General features: G+C 35.8%; 1 protein-coding gene across 3 annotated transcripts; it reads right to left on the bottom strand.

Annotated features, from left to right (window-relative positions):
* Positions 1-14,925: 14,925 nt before the first annotated feature.
* LOC126856619 (uncharacterized) lies at positions 14,926-25,137 on the bottom strand. Of its 3 annotated transcripts, none has more exons than XM_050605290.1 (16): positions 24,889-25,137; positions 23,608-23,823; positions 23,422-23,536; positions 22,734-23,126; positions 21,802-22,399; positions 21,069-21,283; positions 20,436-20,592; positions 20,066-20,228; positions 19,136-19,295; positions 18,466-18,782; positions 17,969-18,033; positions 17,809-17,868; positions 17,233-17,419; positions 16,974-17,147; positions 15,214-15,326; positions 14,926-15,126 (listed from the first exon to the last, which is right to left on the bottom strand). In XM_050605290.1, exons 1-16 carry the CDS (start codon positions 24,979-24,981, stop codon positions 15,054-15,056), a joined length of 3,099 nt encoding a protein of 1,032 aa, XP_050461247.1. In that variant the 5' UTR covers positions 24,982-25,137; the 3' UTR covers positions 14,926-15,053. The 3 variants fall into 3 exon arrangements, with proteins under 3 accessions (XP_050461247.1, XP_050461246.1, XP_050461249.1); XM_050605289.1 differs by having other exon boundaries at positions 18,466-18,788; positions 24,889-25,136; XM_050605292.1 differs by having other exon boundaries at positions 18,466-18,788; positions 22,995-23,126; positions 24,889-25,136.
* Positions 25,138-25,515: the final 378 nt, after the last annotated feature.

Below are 25,515 nucleotides of genomic sequence, written 5' to 3'. Positions count from 1 at the left end.
AAAATTCTTGTTTCATAATTTAATCAAATTTTTTTATCTCCTTCACCAAAACACGCTAATTCTTACATTTTATTTCGCGAATTTAGATAATCTCTACCGATGATGTTTAAGTATTTAAAATTTTCATACGAAAATCAGATCTGTGTGTGTATGTGTGTGTATGTGTGACATATATATATAAAATAATAATTTATATCATTTATTAAAATGAGTCCGAAACAGGATCTGCTTTGAATTCTCGCATATCTCTCTCTCTTTCCTTTTCTTTGACTGCCTGTTTCTCTCTCTCTCTCTCTCTCTCTCACCGAGGATAAAGGATGGAGAACGTTTTAATTGCGCGCGCGCTCGCTCGGTGATATCAGCCGCGCTTTTGCGCGACGATGAGAGAGGAGGACGCGATCGTTTGATTGCGGAAAATGACGGGTGGCGGTGGGCGCGAGTGGAAGTTTTGAGTGGGCGTCGGTCCTAGTAGACAATGAGGCATTCAGGCATGGCATAATGCCGACTGACAACTGCGTTACCCTAGACAAACCCGAAATCACCGGCGCTATCGCCGCTCCAGATCCGATTATGCGAATAATAAAAAGCGTGATGAGGGAGAGAGAGAGAGAGAACGAAAAAGGGAAAGGGAGAAGGGGCGAGAGGAGGAGAGATAGGGCTCGCTAAAGGTTAATAATAGCGATGCCGCGTGGCTGACGCCTCGCCTCCTTTTATCGTCTTGCAACAAACACCGGCTTTATCGTACCTCGTATACTTCTTCTCGCATTTCGTCGCGAGATAGCCCGAAACATTTCCTGACAAATTCACAATTAATTTTTTTTTTTTTTTTGTAAAGATGTGACCAGAAATCCATTGACGGAGAAATTCAGAAAATTGATATCTTTTTGACATTTTTGACATTTCAAGACATCAAAGACCATGATATTGTTATATTTATTTGACAGATCTATCTGACAAGTTATATCTATCTTTAAAATCTCAGCTGACGAAGTAGTATCTTTCGATTGACAGATTATTTAGTCTCCACCCGCGAGTTATGTCACCGTCCCGTCGCGGGAACGGCCATGAGCGACCCGTAATTATGCATTAAGCGGGGGATCGTCAAGTCTGGCCGAAGTTAGCGAACTTGGTTAATTAGGAACGGTAGTCAGACGCTGCCTTGCTATTGTCCGGCGCTGTTGACTTCCGGCCTTCACGCCCGCCTGTCTCACTTCCCACCCCTCTCCCTCGTCATCGCCCTGCTGCTCTTCATCCCCTCCTCCTACCCCTTGCCGGTGAGAGGGGTCGCGAGGACTGATTGTTTCATTGTTTCCGACCCCACTGTCAAATGCCACCGGCCTGAATGGGGTTATTGTTGTTTCAGGCCGCGCCGCAGACAATTCTCGGGATTTTCAGGGTTCGCGCCGAGACCGACATCCGAAGCGCGCGACTTCCACCGCCACTGCCCTTTCTCCTCTCTTCACGCGCGATATTTTTATTAGGGTAGCGAGACATATATATTGTTATTATTTCTCACTTTTCTTGGAAAGGAACTGTGTGCCAGTTCTTGCTGAGTATATTCTGTAATATTCGGGGTAAACGCGATTTTGTCGACGATAATTTCTTTAGAAAATGTGTAAGACAATTGAATTGCAACACAATGAATTTAACTAGTGAATAATTTTTTTAATTATTAACTTAAAAAAATGTCGAGTTTAATTTAAAAATCGAAAGTCAAGATTCTAAAGATTCTAGACTTCAAATTCTTCAGAAACCTCGATGATCCTACAGTCTGATTATTTAATCAATCTGCGACACGTGAAACAGGAACAACATTTAGTTATTATTTTTCGCATTTATTTTAGGATGAAGCTGCGTGTCAATCTTGCTGAAAATATTTTATAGTATCGTGATCGACACGATTTTTTTGAGTGTTATTTCTCTAAAAAATGTGAAAGACAGTTAAACAAGAAAGCAAATTTAAGTATTGGATTATTTTAATTGCTCTCTTTAAAAAAAATATTAAATTTAATTTAAAAATCGAAAGTCAAGATTCTAAAGATTCTAGACTTCAAATTCTTCAGAAACCTCGACGATCCTACAGTCTGATTATTTAATCAATCTGCGACACGTAAAATAGGAACAACATTTAGTTATTATTTTTTGCATTTTAGAGTGAAACTGCGTGCCAATCTTGCTGAAAATATTTTTTAGTATCGTGATCGACACGATTTTTTTGAGTGTTATTTCTCTAAAAAATGTGAAAGACAATTAAACAAGAAAGCAAATTTAAGTATTGGATTATTTTAATTGCTATCTTTAAAAAAAATATTGAATTTAATTTAAAAATCGAAAGTCAAGATTCTAAAGATTCTAGACTTCAAAATTCTTCAGAAACCTCGATGATCCTACACTCTGATTATTTAATCAATCTGCGACACGTGAAACAGGAACAACATTTAGTTATTATTTTTCGCATTTATTTTAGGATGAAGCTGCGTGTCAATCTTGCTGAAAATATTTTATAGTATCGTGATCGACACGATTTTTTTGAGTGTTATTTCTCTAAAAAATGTGAAAGACAGTTAAACAAGAAAGCAAATTTAAGTATTGGATTATTTTAATTGCTATCTTTAAAAAAAATATTAAATTTAATTTAAAAATCGAAAGTCAAGATTCTAAAGATTCTAGACTTCAAATTCTTCAGAAACCTCGATGATCCTACAATCTGATTATTTAATCAATCTGCAAGAATGAAATAGATGCAATCTTGAGCACATAAGAATACAAATGCACGAATACAACGGGGCCGTTTGTCTTCCTAGCCTGGCATAATCGAGCCCGTCGTTCGCGTCGTCCGCGACGTCGTCGTTCCCCGGCTGTACCATTTCTCGCATCTCGAAAGGCGAGCGAGAGACCAGTAAAATACTGGCCGGGGCAACACATTTCACGCGATGGATCGCGCGATACGATCGTCGCATTTCCCGTGGACGCTCATATATAAGGCGAACTTATGCCGAGCGTAAATTCAGCCCCCGGGTTTTCGGGTCCGCTATCTTATCGCGTCCGCGGTTTGCGAGGCGCCGATAGAGAGAGACCATGCTCTAGACATTATGGGAGATTGAAAAACCTGAGGAGCTTCTTTTCGCCGACCTGAGAAGCGCCGGACTTCCGGTCAACCGGACGGCAACCGGCAATGGCGGCTCTCGATCTCACGAGGAGGGGACCAGAGATCGAATTCGCGTGATAAGTCATCTCACCGGTGGAACGTCAAGGGAGATCAAGTGGAATCGTCGCACATTTTTTCTTTTTTTTGCGTAGAAATATTTTTTTTCATTTTTTTTTTACGCAACATTTTCCGTCGAACAATAGAGATTTTTACTAGAGTAAAAAATAAATTTTTCAGTGAGCTAATATTTGAAGAATATAAAAAAAATAATATATATAGAAACTATATATATATATATATATAAGAGATATTAATCTTGATAGAAATCCCCCTTTTTTCATATAATATCAAAATGCCAATAGTATCAGCTGATGAAATTCTCGCTTTTGACCTTCGAGAGGAATCCTTCGCAAGTCAGGATCGGACAAGATGAAAAAGAAAGAGAGGGAAAAGGAAGAGAATTGGGAAAGAGGTTGGCGGAGGTCGGTCCATTCGCGAGACACTTCATCACGATTTAACCCCATAAAAGTCGAATAAGGTCCGAGATGCCGCGTGATGCCCCGGCGCGTTCCCAGCCGCGGATTGGAAACAAAATGTCGTAAAATATGAAAAGAGCGCACACCGTCTCGCGACACCCCTTTTCTATCACGTATCGCGGGGTGACCTGGGGGAGGGGGGGGGGGAAATATAAATAAAAATGGAAAGCCGGCCGTAATGGTCGGTGGAAAGCATGACGTATACCTATAGTCGTGGCTGTTTCAAATTGATATTTCGAAAGTGCCTTCACGTACACCCTCTTCGCTCGCGCGCACACACACACACGCACACACACACATACACGCACGTTAGACGTTTATCACGATTGTCCGCCTTCTCGCGCTTCCGTACTGTCAAACGATACTCCACCAGTACCTCTGCTCCCTTCTTCCGTAATGTTTCTCGGCTTGGATACTACTTTACTTTTTCTATTTGCTTTCTTCAGTCTCCTCTTTTCCTCGCTATAATTCCTTGTTTCTTTATTTCTGGTTCCTTTTCTTTATTTCTAATTTTTTAATTTTTTTGTGTTATCCTATCTCAGAATGTCTATACTCCCTGAAAAAAATATGAAAAACTTGGAAATCTTAGGAATTTTTTTTTCGTATCTAGAAAAATCAGGGAATTTTCAAGGAATTTTATTAGGATCTAGGAAATTAAAAAAAAATTTTACCTGACAATTTTTCGGCAGGCTGTTATAGGAGAAAAATTATCAGAAAAAATTAAAAAAAAATTTCTAGGTTCTAATAAAATTTCATGAGAATTCCTTGAGATTTTTTTCAGATACAAAAAGAAATTTCTGAGATATATGTACTTATGTATTTATTGTCTTAATAAAAAATAATAAATAATAATAGAAAATAATAATTGAATATGCACTACAAATTCTTTATTATAATTTTTAGTGATAAGGAATGAAAATATTATGCAAGTTAAAAATTATTATCTCAACGAAAGCTATGAATAAAAAGCATTAGAAAACACATACAATAAAAAAATCTTATTTTAGAAAATTGCACCCCCCAAAAAAATCATTAAAATATTCCCTTTGTCTAAAACTTTGAATAAAACTATCTGGAAGAATAGAAAAATTTTTTTACAAGTTTTGAGTAGAGACACCTTGTAGCTACATCTTCTTTTCCCTTTACTTCATTTTCTTCATCTTCTCCTTTCTCTTATTTTTTTACCACTCATATCTTTGAAGCTTATTCCGATCTTTCTCTCTCTTTAATTTTATCTTTTCCGTCATTCCTTATACTCACTTTTCGCCTTCTCATTCTTCATCTCGTTCGCCTCCCTTCCTTCCTTCCTTCTCTCTAGCGTACTGACGGTCTATTCGCATCAAATCTGTGGCCTGGCCGAAAATTGATTTTATTTCCTTTCGCCGATCCTCACCCACTCTTCAGGGCTTATCGCATCGCCTCGAGACCGGATGGCCATCTTCATCATCCGTGAAAATTAGACGTGACATTGTTCTTCGATATTTTGCATGAATATTACAGTAACAATTCGTGTGACGACACTTTTATAACAGAAATTCAAAAATTACACGCGTCGCAAGACGCCTGTTGTTTTCGCAAGCCACACCCTTTCGTGTCGCACGCGTACGACTCTCTTCTGTGCAATGCGTAGGACAAAATATATATTTGCGTATCGTATATATACGGTGTGTCTATATGCGCGGGAAGGGAAAGAGAGGGCGCATTGATATCCGCGCGCGTGTAAATTATTTTTCACGTAACAGTGAACCCCGATACAGGTTTTAGGAATCCATGCACCACCGGATATGCATCCACAAGGTAAATATAATGCACTTCTTTCTCCCCTCTCTCTCTCTCTCTCTCTCTCTCTCTCTCTCTCTCCTTCCCTTTCTCTCTCTCCCCTTCTCACTTTTTCTCTGCTCTCGCCATTTTCGAGAGCGACAAAGGGAGGATTTGTCGCGAGGCGAAGCTCGACAAAACCTTACACCCTCTCCACTACCACGTCCTCCCCATCACCACCATCACCATCGACGCCTCGCCGAGCTTTCAGAATGTGATAAACGCGTGCGTGAACGCGCGAATTCGTCAACGATGTAACACCGTTTCGCGAACGCCATTGTCGTCGTGACGGATTTCGTAATTCAGCGTCGATTTTGTGTCATTGATCCCCTCGAAGGGGGGAATCTTCTCGAGAAGAGAAAATTCAAGGAGGACCTAGCTATTTTAATGCCTTTACTCGCCATCTTATTATCTTTCTCCTTTTTTTCTTACATAATTTTTAGAAACATAATGTAAACTTTTATTTATCCATATATAATAAATAATGGTCTTCAATTTTCTCTTTCAATTTGCAAAATTTTTTTTTAATTTTATAAGAAAAAATTTTATAAATATATATATATATATATATATATATATATATACATATATATATAAAATTTTATTTAAAAAAATATATATACATATATGCACTCTTTATTATATCTAACTTATTGGAAATATAAATGACAAGTAACATGTGACTGCAAATTTTCGATATAAAATTCATCACATGTTACACGTTCTCATCTATATTTAAAATAAGTTGGGTACACAATATAGCGATTAGTTGTACTGTTTAAAGCATTTATGTAAGGCTTTATTTTATTATGACCGGTCGAGAGAGTCAAGCCTCTCAACGTCGTCGTCGTAGTCGTCGAGGAGGAGGCGTCGTCAACTAAGCTGATTCGCGGCAATTAATCTGCCTGCAAACGAGAGCATTTTCATTTTCGCTGATACCCGCCCCCGCAGACCAGCAGAATAATAATCCATCTTAAATAACCCGCGGGCTGAAGAAGAGACGGCGCTCCTCTCTGCAGCGCAGCCGCCACCGCCTCGCCTAAACGCCAGACGAAGCCTGAAGTAATCTCGACGAAGGATTCAATTACCGAGTGCGAGAGCGAGCGAGATTTAAAAACAGAAATTACGCTCGCCGTGATTCGTGTATTAGCGTATTCTCGCGTGATCTCGCATCCCTACGCGAGAAAAAGAAGCGTGTGTCCTCTACGCGACTCGAATCTCCTGCGAGAATCTTCTTCAAATTATCTCCCGAAGAACGTCGTGTTAGCTCGTTTCATTGGAAATCGAATAAACCGTATCGGAATATTTTAATAATAATAGAAAATAATAGAAATAAAATAATATTAACTAATTCATTAATTAATAATAAATTTATTAATAATAGAAAAATATAAAATAATTAAATATATAATATTAAATATAATATTAAATATGATATTAAATATATATATATATATATATATATATATATATATATATTATATATAAATATTAAATATTATATTAAATATAATATTATATGTACAATATTAAAATAATTAAATATATAAAAAGAATTAAAAATAATAAAAATTAAATAGATAAAAATTAAGATAATAAAAAAATTAAAAATAATAACAATTGAATATGATATGCATTTGCGTGATATTTTTTATAAAATTTTTAAATCTATTTTTACGGTCTTTTTTTAAATTTGAGTTATCTGATTGTGCCCAATAAATTAACTTGACTACTTTTAATTGTCTAAGTATTTCATTAATTCATCACGTCTTATCCGAGATCGCACGCAATTAACGACCCTCCAACTATGTCAGATAGTTTGAAAAGTTAAAGTAAAGCGATTCGCGCGCGTGAATGTGTATATATGTATACATGTATGCGCGTTCGTTTATTAAATTCCTTAAGTTTTGCATGTTCCGGTCTTATCTTCCTAACAACAACGTCGGTTAATCGTAAAATTTCGTTTAATTATAACTTTGTTTAAGAGCCAGAAATCTCAGAGAATTAACACTATTATATTTGACTCGATCGCTATCTACTTATTCCAACTAATTAAGCTTTTTTTCTACTCTTCTCTCTTGCCATTTCGCTCTCTTATTCGCAGGGGAAAGCAAGGGAAATTGGAGAAGCGACGGCTATTTTTTAGCGGGACAGTCGTATGTCCAATCATTTCGGAACACACATTGACAATTGGCCGCGCGTTACGCAATTATTTCTTCCATTCCCAGCGCGGGAATATAAAAGGGGCGCTTATCAGCGCGGAGAGAGTGAGTGAGAGAGAGAGAGAGAGTCGCTCGGGACGCAATCGGGACGTGCAAAATGCACGAGGACGTGTCCGGAGTGGTTTGAATACAAAATAGAGTAAAGCGGGCAGGGGGAGGAGAGATGGAAGTGTGTTCTCCGATATGGGGTTGCGGGGTTGGATGACGCGAAGTATAACCAGGGAGAAGTTGATATACCTTTGAAGAAGGGGGACACGGGAGACCTTTGAGGGGCTTATCCGCACGTCTGCATCCGAATAGCACTCGCGGAATCCGAATCACATCGTCCGGGCCCGCGTGTGTCCTCTTAGACCGGCCGGGCAAATCATTTCCCCGTGTGCGGGGAAAAAAGGGACGCGCTTAATCCGGATGCCGTGCCCGGGGATGGAAACCCCGGTCCCCCTTCCCTCCCCTCCCCTCGCCCGGTTCCCGGCTCGCGCGTGTACATCCTTTTTCGAACTAATAATTCTATCGTTTCGTATCTCGCGTTCTGTTCTAGTTTCTCTGCGAGGGGGAAGCGAGGGACTACGAGTTTGCTCGCTTTAGAAAAATTTAGACGTTCAAAATTTGATACTGTAAATTTTTTGAATGCAAACTCTTACGCTCTGGGATTTACGTTGGTCAGAGAAAATTTAAAACGTTAAACGTTTTTTAAATTTTTATTAAACATACTTAAAGTTTTATTTCAAGATTTTTATTCTTTATCATTTTATTTTATTCTCATTGCTTTTTGTTATTAACTTTGCTTTTTTTCAATTAAATTATATTAATATATGTTTAAGGAAAAACTTTTGTAGTTTAAAAAGAAAATATTAATTTAATTACTTGAAATTTTTGAATGCAAAGTCATTTAAAAATTTTTATTCTTTACGATTTTATTTTATTCTTATTATTCTTTTATTCTTTTACTCTTTTTATTCTTATTATTCGTATTAATTCAAATTCTTTTGAATTAAATTATATTAACATATGTTTGAGAAAATATATTTATGTAATTTAAAGAGAAGATTAATTTGTGAAATTTAAAAATATAATACATAATTATCTTAATTGTTAAGAATATATTTATTTTTTATATATGCTTCTAATTTTATATATTATATAAGTGAAATATTTATATGTGAAGTATAATATTGTACTTATACAAAATGTTTTAAATATAGAATTGTATTTATATTTTATAGATTATGATACATCATAATAAATATAAGTATAACTATAATATTTATATATATTTTTATATATATAATTTTTATATATATAATTATTTATAAATAAAATATTATATATATACAATATATATACATATAAATATAAATATGAACATAATAAAATTAAAATGTTAATTTTTAAACTTGATACCAAATTGCTCTCATTTTATGTGATCAAATTTTAAATTTTTATTAGGTTTGTATTATATTAATTTTTTCAATATATTTTTAGACAACAAATTCTATGTATAACATAAATGCCAGCCAACTAGGACAAAACGGTGAAAATAATTTGATAAAGACTTTAAAATTCTACACTTTTAATTTCCAATCCGCGTTCTCCAATTCTAAGCTCGGAACTTTCGGCTTCCGAGCTTCGATACTCGAATTCACACCCTCCAGACGTGGTGGCTTTCACCAAACTATCGTGATCGGTAGACAGAGGTTCCGGGCCTCGGCCGGAATGGGATAGGGCTTGAAGCGTGAAGAGGCCGTTATTGTGGGCGCTGGCGCGCGTCATTTGATCTGGCACCCAGTGGGGGTGGAAGAGGCCGCGGTTGTATATGCACCCAGCTACGGCGATGACGACGACAACCGGGTCTCTCTCTCTCTCTCTCTCTCTCTCTCCCTTCATCTCTTGGGTGCCACGCGCAAGGGCAAGAGAAAGAGAGAGAGAGAGAGAGAGAGAGAGAGAGAGAGAGCGTCGAAGTTGCGCATCCCCCTCACCGGGGGAGAGGCATGGTGAAATTTACCCCGCAGGCCGGCCAACCTAATGGAAACAAGAAATTGCGGCAAACTGCGTTACCCACGCCTCGACGCCCTGTAAATATCGCACCAACCACGTCGGCTGGTGGGATAAAGTCGTCGCCGAGGGCGCGGGGCACCTCGTCCTCCTCCCCTCGCCTCGCCTCTCTCCTCGCAAGGTTCTCAAAGAGAGACGCTTCGGTGAGTACCGACGAGTCATCATCAGCGCCGAGGGTTGCCCTTGTGACGCAAATTGTTTGTGACGCAATTGCTCAGAAGAATCTCTCTGATTCAACAAGCTTGCAGTATCTCAGAGACGTTCAATGGAAGTGAAATGAAACAATTAAAGATAAACAATTTGTGAAAGCATACATGATAAGATGACTTATGATATAAAAATTTGTTAAGAGACGGAGATAAGATAAGGGGAAATGAAACTCGTATGAATGTAAAATCGAAAATGTCACCTGCTATTGCGTAAGGAAATAGAGAAGAAGAAGAAGAAGATTATCTTGTTACATACACAGGTGTACTTCGAAGATGTGAAGGCGAGTCTCGAAGAGGCGAGATTATTCCGGAAAAAGAAGAGCCCCGCGTGTATTTATCTAGCATTTCTGATAATCGAGTTATCGTACGGACGATTCTGCTTTCTTTCCATTCGACTCGATTGTCGGGGGGATACGCGCGGCGATACTTTCGAGAGATGGAACACTCTCCCGGTGCAATTTATCGATAGGGAATTCCGCGTGTTTGCGGAACGACGTCTCACCCGCTAACGAGAGTTCGATTCGCCGTTCGATACGCCTCGACGTATCATCTCCGAGAATGTAATCACGAGAGAGCGTAATTGATATATTATTTTCTCTGGACACAATAAAGAGAACACAAGAAGCTGTCGTTCGAAGTTGATCAATTTTATTTGTAGGATCTGGTCGAATAATTTTTACGAATCGAAATTCAATTCGAAGCGAGTAGGTTCTTTTGATTTTTCTATTATTTTATTTTATTTATTTATAATAATAATATTATAATAATATTTATTTTAAAAAATTTTCTATAAAGTCAGACACATTTTTGTCTGAAGTTTCCTTCAGATCTGAAGGAAGCTTCAGACTATAGCTTAATCATCAGAGTCATTTTTCTGAAAGTTCAGAAGATTTTATCTGAAAATTAAAGCGTGTCTGAAAAGTCAATTTTTTTGCAGTGCAATGTGAAACATCAAATTTCAATCGAAACAATTTTTACCACAAACTCATCAATAATATCATGCTAAGATCTATCGATCCATCGAGATATTGTCGACAAGGATGCTGCCGATCGTCATCAGTCATTGGGAGCTGAATGATAGTCGCTATCTTAGTAGTCGCGGCGAAACAATCCGTTTAGGCCGACAATCTCGTCCACAATTACGAAGTTTGTTGCCGCCGACGAGAGGAAGCCCGGCGGGGGCGGAGGCAGAACAAGGAGGCAAAATCCATCTGGTGATTTCACAGGCAATTATGCCGCGTCGCCGTGGACCGGCTGACGCGGTGGCTGCTGGCTTACTCTTATTTAACGCCAATGTGAGCGCGCGGCGCACGCCTCGACGATCACCGGCGCCAATCGCCCGCCATCATCCCATTTGCGCGAAATTGTCAATGATAGAATGGCACGAGATCGAAAACCCCGCATTCAGCGCGCCCCCTTCTCTCTCCCCCCGCGGCATTCTTTTTTTTTTTTCTTCTCCTTTTTCTCCCTTCCTCCTCTCGTCCGCCTCCGAAAAGCGGCAGAGATTTTCCCCTTTATTAGTTTAACCCCTTGCACTGCGAGGAATATTCGAGGATCCCTCCGATTTTAAGAGGGCACACCTGGAATTTATAGAACAAAGTAATTTCGATACGTTTTTTTATATTTTTGTCTTCTTTTTTCCTCTCCTTTTTTCTCTTTCTCCTCTCTGGTCTTATTTGGAGTACAAAAAGCGGGGGAGATTTTTCTCTTTATCAGTTTAAGCATTACGAGGAATGCATTCGAGGATTGCCCCGATTTGAAGAGGGCACACCTGGTATTTGGAATTTATAGAGCAAAGTAATTTCGACACGTTTCTGTATATTTTCGGAGATATCTGAAATCAGGGATTTAAACTATTTTTCTTCTTATCATTCAGACTTTATCAGGAAGTGATTATTCTACCCTCGATAGTTCCTTACAATGACTTATTTTGATAACTTATTATGTCTCATACTAGGATGATTGTATACTAACTTTTCTAACGTTATAATTCTCACAATCAATACTAAAAAAGACATGAAATCGTAGATAGTATTATCTATAAAGAAATCGTAGATACTATTATTTATGATTAGACAAATTTTATTTTTATTTTGAATCATTAACGGATCGGATTTATCGAGACTTGCGACAAGTCTTTATAATATCAGCGTATTTGGATCGTAAGATTGTGTCGTAGCAGAACCATGACGATATTTTTCGTCAAGTTTTCGTAATTTCGCGAGCGAGTAAGTTCCTGTCATTATAACATCGCGTAGAAGATACGAAGGCAATCGCGACGGGATTCCCGAAGAAGCTGTCGTATTTCTTTTTAAATGCAAAACTTTGCGTAGCGTCTCTTCGCGTAAGAAAAAAGACGCGGAAAAACTCGCTCGCTTGATTATTTTTTAAAGAATTAGTTTTTTTTTACCGAATTGCGTTGATTGATGAGAAAGATCCTTCTCGTTCAAAATCAATTATATTAGATGTTGAAATATTTCTACAAATTTGTTAATCACTTTTGAGTGCTTTTATGATTAAAAAAACAGCTGTTAATTCCTTTCGTTTCTATAAAATTTTCAAAATGACCGAAAACTCCCGCGTTTTTTTTCTTTTTTACCTAAAATCTTAAATTTCGATTAATCATTCTTCCATCTTATTATCTATTTCTTGAAGAATAAATTTTTTTTCTTGAAAGAATTACGTAGGTTGATGAGAAGAATCCTTCTTGTTTAAATTCAATTAAACTATCTATTAAAATATTTCTATGATTTTGCTAATTACATTTTTGAATGCTTTTATGCTAAAAAAAAACAGCTGTTAATTTCTTTAGTTTATATGAAATTTTCAAAATGATTAATATCCTTACGTTTATTTATTTATTTATTTATTATTATTATTATTATTATTATTTAATATTGTAAGCTTGATCAATCATATTTCTATTCTGTTATCTATTTTTAATTTTTAATAACAGATACACTGTAAAAAGATTAAAACTTCAGACAAAGTGTCTGCAGATTTCTTGCAGACACACTGTCTAATTTTCAGTTACATGCTTCTGAACATTTAAAAAAATGACTCTGATAATTAAGACAAATTGTCTGAAATATCTTTCGGGCACCTAGATCTGAAAATTCAAACAATAACGTGTTTGAATGTTTTGGAAAGCTTTTTTACAGTGTATTATTAGAAGAGAACCGCGATCTGTCAGATTACCGTGTCCGACACGATCCGTTGCCTCGCGGGGGTCTCTCGCATCCCTGGCCTCAAAATAGCAGCCTATTTCCTTTATATTCTACGCCTATACCTTACCCCCTTACCTTTCCATCCCTCCCCCCACGCAACCCGGTAGCCACCTTCCTTCCTTCCTTCCTTCCTCCCTCCAGCTCTCCTTTTTCCGAGGATGGCGCAATTTGTTGCCGGCGCGCGAAGTCGAGTTTACCGAATGTCGCCAGGCACAAATGGGATTAGCGTGGCGAGAAACGGTAATCAGGAATAAAAATGCGTCAACCGGCGGCATTTACGCTAACTAATCTTCTTCGGGGGAGACGCTAACAGAGTTAGCCGGCTTCGTCGTCGGTTCGAACGGCTGACTGGCTCTCTCTCTCTCTCTCTCTCTCTCTTCATCGTCGCTTGTTAGCCAGGTAATTGGCCATTTTTATGCTAAGCAGAGAACTACCGTTTTCATCCTCGTCGTCATCGCCTCCCTTTCCCTCCCATTCCTCCTTCTCCTCCTCCTCCTCCTCCCACCCCCACATCCCATCGTCTTTTTTTTGACATTTCGCGGTTTAACCCTACGAGTAGCGCTCTCCTCGGTGCTCTTTCCGGTCATGTTCATCATGAAGGAACACATCGTTCATCAAAATCCGTTCATCAACATCCAAATGCAAAATTCTGCCAGACAATATGACGACATACGCGATACCATATCTCGCTTACGCTAATAAACTCATTATCTACTTCGCGATGCGCTCTTAGCCACTATCGGGGACTGAGGGGGAGAGAGGGAACGCTTTTCCTCCTCCACCATCTCCTTCCCTTAACTATAAGCGAGCGCGAGCGTAATCCGGATGCTGCGAGCCGCGAAACTCCGCCGCGAGACTCTCTCCTCTCGAAGCTCTCCGACTTAGAGCGCCGGGCAACTTTTCGTATTAATAATCGGTATAATAATTAGTATTTTCACGCGCGACTTAGCAGGAAGGACGCGCCGGCGTCGACGTCGTCGACGTCGTCGTCGTTGTCGTCGTGGGTCGGGGACGGGACGGGAAGTTCGCCGGCTGAGATCTTGATTTTAAGTTCGCTCGGAGGCGAAGGAGGCGCATATTTCACCGCGCTAATGTCCCGCCAGATAAACTACAATATTAGCTGCCTTCGCCCGTGATTTAATTTAACTTTGCCCCGGCGCGACATCCGGCCTCGCGCCCGCGCGATTCGCGAGAACACCCGGTAAAATCTTCACCCTATATGTTACACGCTCGAGTTATACGGATTCATGCAAATTCCCTCATCGAGGAGAGATCGAATTCGAAAAATATTTGGCAAAAATAAAAGATAATTTGATATAATTTCAAATAATTGAGCATATACCCCGAGAGCACACAATATTTATAAAATATGTTGAAAATATTTATAATAATTATTTGAATATTTTGTAAATATTTATGAAAATATTTTATAAATATTTTTGTGATTTTTAATTTAAAAGATTATAAAGATTTATCACAAATATCATAAAAATATTTATAAAAATATTTACAAAATATTATTTAAAGAATTTATTTTTTATTTACCATAAATATTATATAAAATATTTAGGTTATATTTTAATAATATATCGAATAAAATTTTTATGATTTCTCCTTTTAATATATACAAAATATGTATGAAATATAATATTTCGAAAAATAAATGGTAAAAAATGTTTATGAATTTATTAAATAATATTATGTGCTGGTATATATAAAGAAACAAATTTTTATTAATTTCCTTTTCCATTTATGTTGCATTTTTTATCTGTTTCTTATCAAAAATATTTCTCGCTTGAAAAGAATCATTTGGAAAAAAATTCGAATTCACTCGTTCAATTTTAAGCCAGTGTCGCCTTCTGATTCCTTAGCACATCCTCTGCGAAGTTATCCCCCTTGGAAAACCTGGCGTAACTAAAATAATGAAGCGACGTGTAAAATATGTAATAAATAATAATTCGATTTCTTATAATCTCAATTTCTTTGCATGTATTCACTTACATTTTGGTGTATTTAAGTTTCTCCGCGATAGACAAAGATGGTCTTGTCGATCTGACAGACTCGACGAGATGCCTTTGCGTGACTTTGATGTCGGCCGCATCGACTTTGCCGTCCTGTAATCGATAAGCAAACTCAGTATGTAAAAAAAAATATATAGTGTATAAATATAAACTATATGTATATAATTATATTATATATATTTATCTAGAATATAATATATATAATTATTATATATATTATATTTTATCTAAAAAGAATATATCAAGTCCATTTTACGACATCAAGAGCCTTAATGTTGCATAAACAGCGCCGATTTGAATTAATTATTAGAGTTACAATCTGCATCGCTTCAGAACAGTCCCGATGTTCCTATCCACATAATCACTTATTACTCTTCCCTCTCTCTCTCTCTCGAGATGCGTTGCGCTCACCGGAAACTCGCTTGCTAATTAGACGCACAGTTTGGATACTCGCGTTCTTCCGGGAGGTAAGTGCCGCCGTATAACTTCGTTTTCTCCGATGCGAATTAATTAATAGCTTCCCGTAAGACGCGCCACTCGCGTCCCTCGTATATACCTTGCAGATGTATTTCTGCGACCCTTTATAACGCGTATCCGATTCATTCCGATTAATTAAACTAACTCCACACACACACAGACACATGTATACAACGAGCGACCAATGATTGAATTCAAACTTATCTCTATATATAATCTATATATCATGTAAAATTATAGTTGCTCTCTGCCTCTTAAAATTCATATATTTTATATTTTAATTCTTAAAAAACAATCATATATTTTATTTCTTAGATAGAAAAAATATGAAGAAATATTGATAAACATCAAAGAATTAATTCGCTTTTTGATTGTTGGAAACTATTAGACGCTAATAACTCTTGCAAAAAAAATTGTAATCTGCGCAATCGATATAATGAAAACAATGATTGAATTATTTATTTACTTTCATTTAATCGGAAAAATATTTCCGTCGATCAAGAGTCACGCTTTTTTTTTGTGGGGACAGGGGGGAATTATTTAGCGAAAAAAACTGTCAAGATAAATGAGAAAACAAATAATAAATGAGTGTATTACACGTGTCTGAGGGGTTAATAATAGAAATGTCGAAGACGTCTGAGAGGGGGAAGAGAGCTAACGAGCACCGTAACTAGCGGAATGGCTGTCTGGCTTTCGATCTTGCAGAATCGCTGCGAGGCCCTAAACCCCGCGTGTATCATTATAACGCATAAGATAATAACCCCCTCGAAGTTCAGCGAGGCGTAGGGTGGACGCGGGAGGGATGAAGGGGGGAGAGGAGAGGGAAGGCGCCGAAAGGTGGCTTGGTTGTTGGTCGCCCGGTGCTCTCGGCTCTCACCGTGTGCTAATAAACCTGGTCTCTACGTTTCCTTGGCTATATCGCAGCACCTACAGCCTCTGCAGAGCTTCCCCCGCCCTTACCTTTCCTTCTCCCCCCGCCCTTACCTTTCCTTCTTCCCCCAAGCGCACCCCTGTGTGTATACACCGTAGGGTGCACACCTAACGATATTATCGTCATTACGCACTATCTTACTTCGGAAGCTATCCTACAAATGATTCTCGAGAGAATCGCGCGAGGAGCGCTTTTCATTAGGACGCCGCTCAGATACTGTAGCAGCGACGACAACAACAACAACAACAGCAGCAGCAGCAACAAAGCTACTCCGGCCATTAACGATGCGTTCTTCTGATGTTTCGATCACGAGCTTTAATTTTAACACTCACGGCCGCGATTGCCAAGGCATCCTCGAACGCCGACAATCTCGCCAGAGTGATCGCCGCGTTGACGTCAGCACCGGTGAATCCGTCGGAGAGCAGGGATAGTTCTTTTAGATCTAACTGCGTCCTGTCTACGTTTTGAGAATCGCACAGGACCGCGAAGATCGCTTCTCTCTCCGTCTGTGAAGGAACGCGTGGACGAGAAGAATATTAATTAATTGACATATGAGTCGAAGAGACTGATTATTATTGAAGAGACACTTACTGCATCCGGTAAAGGACAATGCAAACACTTGTCGAGGCGTCCAGGTCTCAGAAGAGCCGGGTCGAGCAAGTCTGGCCTCGAGGACGCTGCCACGACGGCTACTCCCTCACGATCCTCAACTCCGTCGAGTTGAGTTAACAGCTGATTCACTACCCGATCAGTCACTCCGGTACTGTCGTGTCCGCGTCTAATTGGAACGAGACAAAAATAAAAGAAACATCTCATTTTTCTTAAAACACAAGTTAAGAGAATAGAATAAATTAGAATAAACTAGAAAAAGATAAGTTGGATTAATTATCGCTGTATACAGGGTGTCCTGTAAAGATTGTGCCAACGCTCGCGGGTATCTTTGCAGGACACCCTGTATATTTATTATCTATTCTCTGTTATCTATCTCTTTATGTATAGATAATTTTATTTAACTTCTTTCTGTTGGCTTTTTCTGAAAGCATGCAGTACGATTACGAAAAAATATAAGATAAATACAATATAAAGAATATTTATATTGACATTAAAAGGCTATTAAATGAAAGATGAATAATTAAAGTTTACACCAATTTTTGACCTATCACTCACCTAGGTGCGAGACTGTCGAATTCATCGAAGAACAAAACGCATGGCTTTGCGCGACGAGCTCTGAAATGTAACAAGAGAATATATTAAATCTTCAAAAATACCCAGAGAGATGAAAGAATGGCAAGATTGAAAATAACTTAAAAAAATTCATTTATTATACCTTTCAAACACATTTCTCACAGATTCCTCGCTGACACCTATATATTTTGACAGCAATTCTGGACCCTAAAACAATTTTAATATATATTATACTATAAAGAATAATATAATATATATATATATATATATATATATATATATATATATATATATATATATTGTTGCATTTGACAATGTGGCGGATCGCTTATTATCCTTTTATAAAAAGACTAAAATTCTTAGCCAGATTGTAAAATATTTCATTTTCAACTATTATTTGAGATTATAGCCGCACTTTATAAAATATCTAGACGTTCTATAAAACGATAGATTATATAATCTGACTACGACATATATAATATTCTAATATATATAATATATTATAAAGAAAAATCCGCTGTACATACATACATCATCATTTATTTTAATTAAGAGCTGAAATTACGTGTGAAATAAGGATTGCGAATAAAGCATCGAATTAGAGACATGTTTCGGTGAAAAATTATCAACTTTTTTTACTTTGATACTAATCAAATTCACGCCGCATTCGCCGGCGATTGCTTTGGCCAACATCGTCTTCCCGGTACCAGGCATTCCGTACAGCAAGACACCGCTCTGGAGCTTTATCGGAGCGTTCTTGAAGATCTCCGGATACGTGAGCGGCCACTGGAGAATTTCCATGAGAGAACTCTTGGTGTCTGCCAGGCCGCCGATGTTGGACCAAGAATGTCTGTCATTCTTATACAACTGCACACCCTGCAGGGACATCGGTGTGCTATTTTCCAGTGCACTATTCATGTCTTCTTCCGTCACGATAATTGGTGGTTTCAATTCGCCTGCCGCTTGGAATAAACAGAAACATGTAAACGTCTCCGTAAAAATGATATATTTTAAGAAATATTATATGCATAATAATTGACAAGACTTATAAATATATGAAATAAAGATAAGTGATATAATTCATCTTTGATAATCTATATTTAATTTATTTTATTTCACGATCTTTCCTTCCAATTCGTGAAACAAGTTAAGGACAAAAATGACCATTAATTATCATTGTTAAATATTATATTACCATCTCTTTTTACTCTGACACTAATATTTTTCTTTTTTAATTCTGATCGATTTTTTTATTTAAAAATGTACAATTTTCAGTGATATTTTTATAATCGTTCGCGTTTCTTGTTACCGTGACGCTTCCACGCGACGAATCTCGCCTTCTCTGATAAATCGACGAGATCCTGAGGCATCCAGCCCTCGGTCTTGTTTCCATAGTAATTCCAATTCATGTCTCCAGGCACGCACAACTTGTCCTCGAGTGTTAATCGCAAAATATCGATTCTATCCACCTGGTTAGTCACGACACGAGTTAGTGATAGGCAGGAATCAACAGAGCAAATATCTTAATTTACAACAGGGCAACAGGGGAGCTTGATTAAAGAGGTGTGGAAGTGTGAAACTAATCGAGAAGTGCATCAGTAAACAAGAAAATATCGTTCAAATTATAAAAAAAAAGATCAAAGATAAATCGCGATTGATACATTTTATATCTTGCATCTCTCTTATTTTTCAACGAACTCTCTTCAGTTAAGTCGATTATTTCTTAAAGATAATAATGATTTGGAAATTATACTTTATGTTATTTGAACAATTAATGTTTTTTCATATGTATACATGAAATTCTTGAATGTTCCGTCATTCCCGACATGTGGTTGAAAAATCAATTTCTCACATCATATATAATTCAGATAGCACACAATTATAAAATGAACAATATTTAAAATAATTATTTGAATATTTTAAAAATATTTATTTTCTGATCTTAGATTTGACAGATCATAAAGATCATTTATCATAAAAATATTTGTAAAAATATTGAGAAATATTTACGAAATATTACTATATATTTATTTTTTACTTACTATAAATATTATATAAAATATTTAATTTATATTTTAATAATATATCGAATAAAGTGTTTATGATTTCTTCTCTTAATGTATACAAAATATGTATAAGATATTTATATAATATTTCAAAAAATAAATAGGAAAAATTATTCATGGATATTTATCATCAAATATTGTGTGCTGTCTGGGAACATTTAGATTGATTATACCTTCTCGAGATTAGGGATCTGCAAGATCGTCCTAAAGAACTGTACACCTCTCGCCGGTCGTAATTTCGAGCCGATCTTGTTTACGTTGACACAGGTAGCGATGATCGAGATATAATGACACTCCTGATATTGCGTGACGATATTAAACAGCATATCGGTAATTCTGAAATTGATTTAAGATTAATCGAAGGGATCGTCGTCACGTTGTGAAATAAGTCACGACAAATAATTTTTAAAAAATTGCTATTTGCATTGATATGCAATTTACCGCGATTAATCCTTGCAATCAACCCCTCTCTTCTCACCTTTTTTGTCCGGATTAATAATTATGCGGCTTAAATTAACGATTGATAAATACGGCTCCATTTACCTGGAAGCATTTGTCGCATCGATTGTATTTTCCTCGTCGTTTAATGACGCATTTGTAATACTCTCCAAATCGTCCAAAAACAGTATGGATGGTTGATAATACATGCATTCATTCATGGCAGATGTAATAATTTTCTGCAGTGTCTCTACTTTCTTACCTAATTATTAATTACTTGTAAATACTATAAGATTCAAATATAATTAACATGCTAAAATTTAATTTATAAAGTTACATTTTTCAATCATTTGTTAAATTTTTCTTCAAATTATCTGATTCAGATTATAAATATATAAATATAAAGTTTTTTAAATTAAATATACATAATGCAGTAAATTTTTGTGCTAAATTATAATAATAATGGAAATATATGATTATATCATAATATGAATGCGAGTTAATTTGACTTTTATCAAAACTTATTAAGGCTAAAAAAGGAACTAATCAAAGAGAGATTTTTCTACAAATAAAATAATAAATAAATATTTAAATAAATTTAATGTATATATATTATAATGAAAAAAGACAACTATTTGCTCTCGAAATTCTTCACGGATATTTGTGACCGTAATCAAAATACGTCATCATATCGCAGTTAATTGCTTTAATTGCGCGAAAATGCCGGCGCAGTGTTACCTTTCAGTGACCTGCAATCAATCGTGTGCGTGTGGGCGAAACAGGGCGCCTCGCGATAACGCTCGATTAGTATTTTGCAGATGGTCGTTTTGCCGGAGCCCAGATCGCCGCATATCAAAATATTCTCTCGATCGTATCGGAAGTCCACCGGTCTCCGCAGACCTAAACTGAGATCGAGCGTGATCTCGCAATCTTCGAGGATACTCTTTGTAAATCTGCAATTTTTTTATTTTTTGGTCGTAATTTTACACAGCGTAGAAGTCATGAAGACATGAAGCTCCAATTTATAATTATAGATTTAATGTAAAAATTAATGTTATTGTCAAGCCACCAATAACAAATAACAATAACAACCCAGACAGCACACAATATTTATAAAATATGTAAAATGTTTAAAATATTATTTGAATATTTTATAAATATTTTTGTGATCTTACATTTAATAAATCATAAAGATTTATCATAAAGTATTTATAAAAATATTAAGAAATATTTACAAAATATTAATATAAATATTTATTTTTTATTTGCCATAAATAATAAAATATTTAGTCTATATTTTAATAATATATATAATAATATCGAATAAAATTTTATGATTTTTTTCTCTTAATGTATACAAAATATAAAATATTTATATAATGTTTCAAAAAATAAATAGTAAAAAATATTATGAATATTTATCATAAATATTGTGTGCTATCTGGAAATATTATTGCACATGTAATTATACCTCGTGGAAATTTTCTTCAGCTCCAATTTTTCCTCGGTACAATTTTTCGCGATTTCCGCATCGTTCGAACTCAACACAGACCGAACGTGGACCACCAAGTTTTTCATAGTTCTCTCGTCTAATGTTACGTAATCGCAATTCGCAGGTGACATTCGGACAACACATCGTTCGCCGTCGTTGAGCAAAATCGTTGAGCATGAATTCAGTAAAAGTGCCTCGTGTCTCGAATGGAATTTCACGTAATCTTGGAAAACTTCCGCCGTTATCGATTGATTGGAGGGGAAAATGTCCACCGATGACGGCTGCAACTGTTCATCAACTTCCTCGATCATCTGTACCATCACTCTACTTCCCACTTTCAATTTCAGAGTGATCCTCGAACTCTCCGATAGATATACGCAAGAGTGAATCGAATTCAGATCGAAATACTTCCTGTCTAACAATGCGGAACATTTTTCTAAAATATCTTCGAGAACATAAATTCTTGCGACAAGCTCTTGCGGAGATTTCGGGAATGGAGAAGGACCCTCGTCCTTTAGAAAATTTGTGCTAGTGACGTTAACTTGCTGCCAATCCTCTAATACTTTTTTAATTTTACCTGCGAATAAATTTATTTTTTCAGTCTCAGAAAATTCTATTGAAATAAATATAACATTTCATGTTATGTAAAATTAATCTTATTTTGATTTATGTGCGTATTATTAATGAATCAATTAAGTTATAAATTATAAATAAAATTATAATTTGTAATAAAATAAAATTGTAAAATAAAATAAAATATAAATTATAAAATAAAATAAAATAAAATTATAAAAAGAATATATATATATATATATATATATATATATATATATATGTATCATAAAATAAAATTGAATTAGAGTTAAAACAAGCTACAAAAAATTATTTTATGATTATTGATAAAAATTTACACATAATTATTCCACTGGTCGATTTCGCGTTTTTTGGCAAATGACTTTTTGGAATCAGGACATTGCAGGGACATCGCAGGATCATGTCGTAAGAGTTTGAGTGATCAAAGGACCGAAATTCCGGTAGAGAATAAACGCGAAATACGCGAGGTACGCTCTTTTGGCGAAAACTTTGCAATAATGCATAATTTGCAGCTTTGTCTCTCGAATCGCAATCATTCTTTTCTTTGGAAAAGTAAGGCAAGATTTTGGCCAGAGAACTGTTGCCTATCTTGTTGGCGATATCCTTCTTTACATCTGCGTCCTTTATCGTTGCATTCGGGATCGCATCGAGCACATGCACTTCCGTGAATTGTTGGAGGAATCCATATGCAAATTTCGGCTCCAAATCTTCTGTATAAAAGGATTGTATACAGTATTTTTTAATAATCAATCAAAAGCGCGTCTAGATTCTTCATATTAATTTTACAACAAATCATCGACTTAATGTTATTAATAACATCAAGAAATCGATAAATTATTACAAAATTCATTTAAAGGATTTATATAAATATTTTTGTGTTGATTATTTAAAAATTATATAAGAATATCCGATATAAATAAAATAGTTTAACATTTATAATTTAGAGTAACAAATTTGAAAATATTCTGTATTGTCTCTGAAAAATTTTACAAAGAAAACACTTGCCCACAACAAAAGTTACAGAAGAAAACTTGGAGATCCACGCCACAATCGGCTGTCCTTTAGCGACGATTCTCACTTGACTCAAGAGATTTGATTGCACCCTTTCCATTTGCAATTCCTGTTTCGCAAAGATTATTGATTAATTAATTTCATTGATTAGGCAAGCCAGTATGATAAGTATTTTCCTACCAGAAGCTCGCGATCGCTCGTCGTGCGAGGAATGATTTTAATGCTACTTAACGAAGGCACATTTTTCAAAGATGATACGAGTACTTCGTCTTCCTCCTGGATGTTCAAACTCCTCGCGAATGTCGCTCCGATAGATAATATATTCTCGTTATCAACCCGAGGAACGCAAGAGAGATAATACAGCCTCCCTTTGTGTGACATTTCGATCGCATTTTCCTGTAATTATTCATCAAATTGTCGTATAATTAAAATTATTACAATTAAAAATTAATAAGTAAAAAATTTATTATAAATTGGTTTTTAGAAATCTCTTTTGAGAAGAATGAAATATCTGCGTAAAAATGTATATATAATTATTTATATATTTAAAATATATAATTTATGTAAAATATAAATTTTCTATACAATTTTAAAATTATTATCGAGTTATAAAAAGCTCAATTTCTTGCAAAATAATTAATTATTGATGATATATGATTATCTTATCAGTTTTTTTTTCTTTCTATTTTTATGCTAACATTTATAATTTATATACATGAATAAGTTAGTTGATATTACTTTAAAGTTTCATCGAGCTTTTTATAATTTTATTCGATAATTATAAATAGACTTGAAAATATATATTTTATAAATTATTTACTTGTTATACTCTTTATAAGATAACAATATATGTATAATACATCCTGTATGTGTTCTCGAAAAAAGAATTTTGCTTCCTCGAAGTAATTTTTATAATTAAACCGAGTCCATCACATCTCTTATAGATGGCGCTTTAAATCGTCGAATTATCATCTATATTAATTGCATGTTTTATGGCTCGCGACATGACGTCACGCCTGCAGAGAGCGCTACTGCATCCTATCAGTCACGTGATCAGTATAAAACTAGCCTACTATGTTTTTTTGCGCATGCGCGTCGAAAGTGATATCAATAAAGTAGTTGAGCGAATGAAATGAGGTTCTATGTGGGCCCTTGTTTAATTATTTTTAAAAATGACTTTAAAAATTTTGCACAATTAATTAAAAAACAAAACTTAATGAAACAAAAAAAATAATATTCACAAATTATATTTATTTATCTACTTATTTAACTTGTCCTCCGCGAGATCCCGCCAAAACTGAGACGATTGTCGCGTACACGTGATGGTAAACGTCATCGCGTTACGCTACGTGCGCACGAAAAATTCGGCCCGTCGAACAACACTGGACTGGAGTCACGTGACGCGCGTCGAAGCCGACCGTGCGTCACGTAAAAAAAAAAGAAACAAAACGGGAAACTAACCTCAGCTTCTAAACGACGCGTCCACGTAGCAGACAGATGCGCGAAGCAATTATTTGCCGTGACGTATTTCACGACGAGACGTTCGCGTTGCATTCTGACCGTGCAAATCACACGGCCGTGAATTAAAACACGCACGTGGCTTTTGGCGTCCTTTATTCATATGCGCCTCCCCGAGAAGGAAACCCGATGAACTTTGCACTAGGTAGTTACTGCAATTTTCACACGAACGACTGAGATGCGCCTCATATTGGACCTGGATAATAAATATATTTTTGAAAATTGAATATAACGGATAAATAAATTATTATAATATAGTACAATAGAAGAAATTATATATATTTTATTATATATATTGTTATATATATTTTGTTATATTTTGTTATATATTTTGTTTATTTTTATTATCATTATATAATATATATTTATTCTAAAAATAAATTGAAAAATTGAATCTGACATAAACATTAAACCATTTTTTTTATGTCTTTAAATTCAATATAAGTAATCTTATATAAAAAGTAAAATCAAAGGCACATAAGAGTAGTATATAATAAAATACGATTGGCATAAAATGTTTCATATTTTGAAAAAAATTAAATATAAATAAATTTAATTAAATAATAATCT

This window comes from Cataglyphis hispanica, chromosome 19, assembly GCF_021464435.1.
Source record: "Cataglyphis hispanica isolate Lineage 1 chromosome 19, ULB_Chis1_1.0, whole genome shotgun sequence".
NCBI classification, from domain to species: domain Eukaryota; kingdom Metazoa; phylum Arthropoda; class Insecta; order Hymenoptera; family Formicidae; genus Cataglyphis; species Cataglyphis hispanica.
This window is presented reverse-complemented; position numbering and strand designations above follow the sequence as displayed.